The sequence below is a fragment of the Pundamilia nyererei genome, unplaced genomic scaffold (assembly GCF_000239375.1).
Source record: "Pundamilia nyererei isolate P.nyererei 1_Seehausen unplaced genomic scaffold, PunNye1.0 scaffold00206, whole genome shotgun sequence".
Lineage (NCBI taxonomy): Eukaryota > Metazoa > Chordata > Actinopteri > Cichliformes > Cichlidae > Pundamilia > Pundamilia nyererei.
Window position 1 is genome coordinate 1,104,851 of NW_005187607.1, and position 8,338 is coordinate 1,113,188.

At 39.2% G+C, this 8,338-nt stretch overlaps 2 protein-coding genes across 4 annotated transcripts in view; one reads left to right on the top strand and one right to left on the bottom strand.

Annotated features, from left to right (window-relative positions):
* Nucleotides 1-4,500, top strand: part of LOC102208744 (uncharacterized) — a 7,734-nt gene extending 3,234 nt beyond the window's left edge. For all 3 annotated transcript variants that reach the window (XM_005747857.1, XM_005747858.1, XM_005747856.1), the window contains exons 4-9: nt 550-623; nt 934-1,131; nt 1,229-1,366; nt 1,449-1,538; nt 1,753-1,896; nt 2,024-4,500. In XM_005747857.1, the coding sequence (XP_005747914.1) occupies nt 550-623; nt 934-1,131; nt 1,229-1,366; nt 1,449-1,538; nt 1,753-1,896; nt 2,024-2,152 (773 nt within the window). In that variant the 3' untranslated portion in view covers nt 2,153-4,500. The remainder of the gene's footprint in view (nt 1-549; nt 624-933; nt 1,132-1,228; nt 1,367-1,448; nt 1,539-1,752; nt 1,897-2,023) is intronic.
* A 99-nt stretch (nt 4,501-4,599) lies between these two features.
* On the bottom strand, nt 4,600-8,072 carry LOC102209511 (zinc finger protein 654). Its single transcript, XM_005747859.1, has 3 exons — nt 7,074-8,072; nt 5,825-6,900; nt 4,600-5,725 (listed from the first exon to the last, which is right to left on the bottom strand). Exons 1-3 carry the CDS (start codon nt 7,742-7,744, stop codon nt 5,721-5,723), a joined length of 1,752 nt encoding a protein of 583 aa, XP_005747916.1. The 5' UTR covers nt 7,745-8,072; the 3' UTR covers nt 4,600-5,720.
* Nucleotides 8,073-8,338: the final 266 nt, after the last annotated feature.

Genomic DNA, 8,338 nt, shown 5'->3' on the forward strand with positions numbered 1-8,338 from the left:
TCTGTCTTGAAAATCTATGCAGTATTTTAAAAAAATACTTAAACTCACTGTCTTCATCAGTGAATTAACATAACTTAGCAAATTTAGACTAAATAAATAAACTATATTTGATCATAAATAATGCTTTATGATGATATTATGCATAAAGTGTATCAGGCTGCAAAGAACCTAGCTGGATTTCAATGTCAGCTGCTGGCTGTTTCACAACAGTTTCCTGCTTTGCTGTGGGCTTGGGTCAAATTAATACTTGGTTTTAATTTCCTGTCAGATATTCCTTTACTTCTGCAATGGTGGTGGTGAGTCATATTGGCTGGCTCTGTGTTGGCGTGTTTATACCTGAAAGCTGCACACTTGTAGAACCTGTAGAGTCACACCATGATACCAGCAGGATTTTACCCAGCTTCCTTTTTTTCTATAGCGCCTGATAAAAAGCACAATTTGTTTTTTGTTTTTTCTTTGTTTTGTTTTTTCCCAGCTCTTGTTTAATATTTTGACTCTGAACTATGTTGATTTTTATTTCATGTTTTTCTCTCTTTGTCTTCCTGCCAGCCACTGAGCTCTCTTTGCTTTTACGGGAGATGATTCTGAAATTGTTCTCGGAGCATCTCTCTGCCGATGGCAAGGTAATGTTGTCCCTGATGCTCACTGAGTGCATGTTGCTATTTTGTAAAAGCAACAGTGCATTTGGATCTGTGCCACACAGTGTGTACTGTTGCACTGGGCAAGCTGTGTGTTCATATGAAGTTTCACTTTGGCAAACAGAAAAAACTTGTCTGCAAACATTTCTACTGTATTTTTCACTGCAGGTCTTTTTGTGACCTACATTCAAGGTTGTTTGTCAAGATATTTTGACAGGATAATGCTTCTCTGTTACTTTATCCCTGTACAAACGGTTAAATTAAATGCATGTACTTTGTGTCCATGCTCCCACAGTCTGTGGACTATAAAGGCATGTCAGCAAATCCTGTTTTTGAGCGTTACTGTGAGCTAGCTATTCAGCTGCAGAGGGTGGAGTTGCTGTCGCTTAGCCGGGAGGAGAAGCTGGCCTTCTTCATCAATATCTACAATGCCTTAGTCATCCATGGGTACCTACGCCTAGGGGCTCCCACCAACATGTGGCAAAGATACAGAGTAGGACTACACAGCTACACTGTCTCCCCCAGAATTCCTTTGTAATATCAATAAGACTTATGTGCTGAAATTAGGAATGTTTTGAACTGTTTTGTAGTTCTTCAATTATGTGAGCTACCTGATTGGAGGAGAGGTATTCACGCTGCAGGACATTGAGAATGGCATTCTTAGAGGGAACAGAAAAGGTGTCGCACAGCTTCGAAGACCCTTCTCCAAAACGGACCCACGACTTCAAGTATTCACATTTTGATAGCTGAATTTATGTGGTGACAGTTTTCTTTAGTTAACTAAAGGTCATGTCTCTTGTTGTCCACTAGGTGGCACTTCCAGATGCTGAGCCACTGATTCACTTTGCCTTGAACTGTGGTGCAAAGGGCTGTCCACCTATTAAAACATACACACCACAAGTAAGTGATTTCGCTTTAGTTTTTTTGATTCTGAGAAGGCTTAGCTAAAATAAATACACTTGGAAACTCCCTCTTCTGTCACAGTTTTTACAGTTGTGAAATTGTCCCATAGATTTCATATCAGGTTTCCCAAGTCTTGCCTCTTATAATGTCTCCCATAATCACGGCAGGCTGAATGGTCAGAAATTAATTCTTATGTGCTCGCCCCTCTCAGGACATCGACAGCCAGCTCCGCACAGCAGCTGAGGCCTTCCTGGAGAATGATGACGCCTGTGTGGTAGATTCTGTAAAAAAAGAAGTGCACCTAAGTCAGATATTTAAGTGGTACAAAGCTGATTTTGGAGGCACGGATGAGAAGGTATTTTTAAGTTTAATAGCTGTATGTGTGCGTGCACATGTATGGATCCTGAATTTTTCATGTAGGAAAAATAGATGAATTGTTTTTTTAATTTTTTTTTTTTGTTTCATCCCCTTCTATCTCATAGCTGCTGGGATGGGTGCTGGATCACATGGGTGACTCACCAAAGAAGACCAGCCTGCAGGGCGTCGTTTCTGCTGGAAAGACCAAAGTCAGTTTTCTCCCTTATGACTGGAGCTCCAACAGCACCCACTGAGCTCACACACAAATGCATTCACACCTACCTGTATGTACGTCTACATGTTTTACGTCCATTGTCTTCTGATTGAATCTGTACAAAATGGAAAAACACTTATTCTTAACCATGCGTATGTTTTATACAGAACATAATGTATGTCCCTGTGACATGAGGAGCACATTCTGCTCTCATTGTAAGCTCCTACACCCCATCTTTTGATGCTATGTAAATACTAGAGAATTTGGTAAGATCATCTCAGTACTTTCTACACATGAATGGTGTACTCCAGCAGCTTGATAGCATCAAATGCACACTAAACATATTTTATTATCTGTAACCATAGTTGTGGCTCTCCTTTCCATGTCAGCCACTCAGGAGTCATAGATGATCCCATTCCTCTCTGTCCAGTTCAACACTGGTTGAGCTATTCATGTGGTGCGTATAATTATAGCAGATGGAAACGATAACTTGGCTTATCAAACATACTGCTTTTATAAGCCATAAGAAAACCTTTTGAACTTTAAAGAAAAACACTCATTCATGTGCAGCAGACTGCACCTTCTTCTCTCTGGTCCTTCATTTAAGCATTTTGCAACCTACATATTTAAATGGTTTGGTTTTCCATTCTGTGGGGAAAGGAAGGATTAGCTGCTGCTCCTTTTATCTTTTAAATGAAATCGAATATAGATGTGGATATTATATAGTCACAACTCAGCTTGTGGCTGTAGAATCTGAAATGCAAGGTGAAGATTTTGTAAATAATGATCCTTTTTGAGTTTGTTTGCGGTTAACAACCTCTGAGCTTTTTTTTAAAGGGGACAAATGAAATCTGGTTGTGCTGCTCTTATTGTCCTAGTTGGTCAGCATAGGATGCACTCAATGAGTAGTTGATTTACATCAGCAAAGGGAGCAGCTTCTGTGTGCACTGTGTAGAACACACAGACATATCCAGTGTCCGCTGCTTAGACTTTATTTAAATGTATGGATCAGTTTGTCTTCCTATCAACCATAGGTAAACTTATTCTTCCTCTATGCATGTTAGCCTATATGGCTTTTCAACCCTCTTTTTAATCCAGGTATTCCACTGTAAATTGCAGAAGTGCTATTACTGTGTTTTGGGTTTTTTAGCACAGTTATTTGTTTTAAAAAGAAAATTATGAAACATTTATCAAAACCAAACCCGTTCGGGATGCACTCTGACACTTTGCATGTTTTTTGCCTACTTATGCTACTGAGACATATTTGTACTTTTTCACAAGGTCGCTGTTCTGTTTGTCTGTATGTGAATAATGTGCTGTTGATCCAGCTTTTTATTTCAGCATGTCTACAGAAACTGGACAAAAAAGTCTTTAGACGTGTACATTACCAAAATGTACCAAATGTACACTTGGTCATTAATTCAATAGGATATTAGTGTATTTAGTTTCACCTTGAACAAGTTTACAGAAACTATTCTTATTTAGGAGTTGAGCTTTTCTTTAAACTTAGCCTTTCATGGGTTTTTTTTATTTTTTATTAATTTTTAGTATGGTGCTTCATTGTACATTGCATAGCAGTGCAATAACGTTCCATTAAGTTTCTATAATGTGTCACATCGTCTTAAGATTTTCTTATCTCAGGTCAAAGCAAAATCTGACACCAGGTTGTTTGATGTCATCAGTGCATCGTATGCTGCATGTTGTTTTCTAGTCTTAGCATTTCTGTATAGTTTGTATTTGTTTGCAAAATCATTTTCAGCATTTGATTCCTGCACACTGCTGTGTTTTTGTTAAGGCTACAAGCAGCACCAAAGCAAATGGTTAAATTAGCATGTCTCAGAGCTGGAACACATTTGCTGCATGAGTTAGAGGAATACCCTTCAGTCTTGAATAGTAACTATAACAGGACTGCCTCTGCTGGCTAGTGTGTTTTTTTTTTTTTTCTTTCTTCCCCCAGCCTGTGTGCTTGGCTATAAGAACTGCTTGGACCTAAAGTGTCAGATATCGAAGTACACAAAGTAAAAAACCACATCTGATAAAAGTCAGGCATACACTGATTACTGCGTATAGACTTGAGGACACCAGTCTATTTAACAGACTGTAGGTTTTCTTTGAATGCAGCCTTCAGCAACAAAGTGCACCTTTGGCTTTACTATAGTGTTAAGAGTGGGAGACACTTTGTGGACTAAATTAAACAACACAAGATTTGTTTATAGATGTTCCCTGTTTTTTTTGTTTTTTTCCCCCAAAAGATAATAAAAACATACCTCATGTATCAGGAAGATGTGATGCAAAAAAACTTTTTTAAACAATTCTAATATCACTGTTCCTCTTTCCTAGGATTGACAACAAAAAAAATTTTACATCCCTAAATAAATATGCAATGTTGACCTATATGCATATACTGAGTTTGTGTTTTCCTTTACTATACTACCTCACAGCACGCAACCTAAGCTTTAAAGCAGATCACACTGGAGGGCAGAGGTTTAGTTTGTTTATTCAAACAAATTTCATCACTTTTTTTTCTTTAAGAAAAATAGATGGGGAATCAATACCTTTACAAATCCAATCTATTGACATTTGTACATATAAATAAGCAGGTTTAAGTGCATCGTCTTATATAAACATTACATCAAAAAGGTATTAAACAGATCAACCACCTGAAAGGTTCATATATGATAAATGTGAAATACTCTACATAAAGAAATGCACAATCATTGTTTAAACCAACTTAAAAGAATAAAAACTTTAAAGCAAGCTGGTACTGTATTAGTTACATGGTTTTTATCATCCTACAGTGTGAACACTGATTCAGTCTTGGCACTAACAGAATTGTGAGTAATGCATACGCTGTACAGAAAGTTTAACAAAATGAAGGCAGATTTACATTGTTTCAAATGTTTTGGCCACGGCCCTAATACATAATTGTATCGCAACTAGAGAAATTTAATAAAGGCAACCCCAGTCCCGCCCAACTGCTACCCACATGATTTTCTTAGTTTAAAATGTGCATTTGTGACAGGGGTTTGAAGGACTTATTTAGAAAATAGATTTTACAGTGTACAAAAGTTACGATGATGCAGCCATCTGATATCCACCTTTACAGTCATGTCTAGTAAGTTCTCAAGTGCTCTACGATACAAACTAAGTGGTCTATGCCTCATTTGGAAAACCACAGAACATACATGTTGTTTGCACACTGCAATTCACACCTCCAATGATGAACTGTGTGTAGAATTCATTCTCTTATCCAGTCTCCAAAGACTCGTGAACACCACAGCAGAGGGAATGGGTCCATTATTCAGATTCCCGTTACCTGACAATTAGTGTATTTCCCAAATTTACATGGACTTGACAAAGTCAGCAGGTCAAATTAGCTTTAAAAAAAAAAAAAAAAAAAAAGGGGTGAATAAATATTGTGTGTAGTTTCAACCCAAATTTGGTTTTTAGGTACTAGGTATTTTCTGGTTTACATCTCCTTTGCCTTAAGCACTATGACTGATCATTAAGAAAGGATTTTAGTGTTTAGTTGTCATGAAGGACCCTCCTGAGCCAAGTAACAGAAATAGCCATTCCAATTGCAGCAACTCTTCACACTCCTGCAAATATTAACCTAAAAAACAGAAAGGGGAAAAAACAGTTACTGGTTGTTCAAGGTAATAATAATTAAAAAAAAAAAACAGGGTCAGAAAATGGAGTTAAGCAAACTTACTTTCATCATCTGAATCAAAGCCAAAGAGGGAAGAGCACGTGTTGAGGGCTTTGTGTTTCTGCAACTCCTCCAGACTACTGTAAGAGGAAAGGCATTTATCACAGCGATGTCTGATCTTATGCTCGGGGGCCACATCCTCCACCTGCTGCTCCTTTTCTGGATCAGGGTCCTTCTTTTTCTTATGACTCCAATAAATAATTTTCTTGGGAGCATCATCAGTGGACCTCCTTTTGCGCATTGAAAGCACAGATTCATCCAGGTAGGTGGATGGAGGTGGCCGGATGAAAGGGGCCTTAACAAAAGTTGCGTAGGAGGGATCTTCGGGCTTGAAGGTTTTGTGCTCAGGAATGTGTGGCTCTGCTATATTCTGTTGGACTCCCTCGGCCAAAGTAGAAATATCTTCAAGATCTCTGACGTTTAAAGGGTCTACCTCGACAGTAGTTGGTCTTTTTCGACATCTTTTGGTGGGAGTCGCTGAAGCAGCGTTAGTGTGAGAAGTGGACATAAACCCCTCTGAAACATTTGTTTTCACATCTTCATATCCATTGATGGTAGGTTTGGTATCATCTGTGTGCTGATCTGCAACAGTTTTCTCTGAATAGTTATCAGACTTAAGAAGATTATTGTTTTGCGCATTTATTCCACCAGTCTCACCATCAGTTTTGTTTATTAGTGTGAGATCCTCAACACGAGAGGCCTCACCATCAGGAATGGGACTCTCCTGCTGCCCCTTTTTACTCTGTAGCCATATCTCCTCGACCTTCACTCTCTGTTTCCATGGAGCTTCAGCGCTTTCCTTTATCAGTTTGCTGGGTCCCAATTCTAGCTCGTCTTTCTGCGGGACTGGGACATAGTGCCTCCATTCATGGTCATATAGACCCAGATAACTTGAGAAAAGTTTCTCACAGCCACTGAAAGGACACTGAGGTCGGAAGGGCTGGTGGGTATTTACGTGATCCTTTAATTCCTGCTGTGTCACAAAGCGCTGCTTACACTCTAGATGGTAGCAGAAGTGTGGAAGAGGACTACTGTGGCTCTTCATGTGGTCCTTATAATGCTGAAGAAACTGAATCTGCCTGTTGAGAGAGAAAAAAAAAACCGTGCGCAACATGCTGAATCAACTTCCCAAATTCAAACCCTTTAACTGTACATGTATGGAGTCTTTTAGTGTTTTACAATCAGTTAAGAGACCGCCTTTATTTATTTATTATTTTTTTTTAATATCTGCAGTTATTTAAAGTTCTCTTACCTGAGGCAGAGGGTGCACTTGTGTTTGGCCCAAACAAAAGTCTTCTCTAGCACCTTGTCTTCAGTAATATGGCATTTGATAGCATGCTTTGTTAGTGTGTTGGTCATCCTCAAGAATACTCTATCGCAGGAGTCAGACGGGCACAAGTGGTATGTGATGTCTGCACCACAAGCATTTTCTCCCGCAGGCGTCTCCTGCCCCTCTTCTTCAATCACAGATGGATTACTTACAATTACCAGGCCTTCTTTAATGATTACCTGCTCATCCTTAAAGTCGATCTGTTTGAATACATTTGTGTTAGATTTTTTGCATTTTTTGTGAAGCACAGATGTCTTCTTGATGAGGGTACGGAGGTTCCTGATGATTCGTTCTTCCCTCTTGAGATGTGACACTTTAGCTTTGCTTCCGGGTCTCTGTCCAAAAGTTTCGCCCTCAGAAATAGAAGTCTGTTTTTTATCCCAAGGCTTACACTTATTTCCTGCATTGTCTATTACTCCATTAGCAGCTTGAGCATTTTCAATGGATGGCTCCTTATTAGAAGATTTTTGTTTGCACATTGTATCAATGTGCTCAAGAATGTGCTTTTTGGCAAAAGGAAGCTGTTTGAAGCGTTTTCCGCAGAGAATGCATCTTAGTTTCCTACTTTTGAGGTGCGAGAGAGCATGTCTCATAACATTCAAGCCTTTGTAGTCTTTGCCACAGAATGTGCAGTAGTGGGACAAATGAGAATATTGTTGAGTACGGAGAGCCCTGTCCTTCCATGTTCTCTTAACTTTTACCTGAAAAAGAGAAAAGTCAAATCAGAGCTGGAAGTAGCAGAGCATCAATTCACATGTCACTGCATGCAAAACTGTACTTCTCCTGAAGTGTATATGTGCAATCAAATGCAACCTAATATGAAGAAAAGAGAACATACTTCAAATATCTCCCCGTAATAATTGACTTTCATAACAACATTTCTTAAATTACAGTACTGTGCAAAAGTCTGTGGTCCCCAGCAGTGATGGGATTAACAGCGTTACAAGCAACGGCGTTTCTAATGGTCATTAGAAAAGCCTACCAGATCGTCTACCAGAAAGTGATTGGTGCCCGCGGGAGCGCGCGCAGCTGCTTAAGATTACAAAGCAACAAGGTGATATGTACCTAGGGCTGAACGATATATCGCATTTGCGATAATATCGCGACATGATCAAGTGCAATTTTCTAACCGCAAAGGCTGCGATTATACTCTGGACATGTCCAAATTCATGGGCTGCATCCTCCTG

Bases quoted from the DNA above. Each gene is read 5' to 3' on its own strand.
- LOC102209511 (XM_005747859.1), bottom strand. From the start codon at position 7,744: ATGAGACATGCTCTCTCGCACCTCAAAAGTAGGAAACTAAGATGCATT. The intron at 6,901-7,073 runs GTAAGAGAACTT...CTCTCTCAACAG, and splicing joins AAGTGCACCCTCTGCCTCAG to GCAGATTCAGTTTCTTCAGC.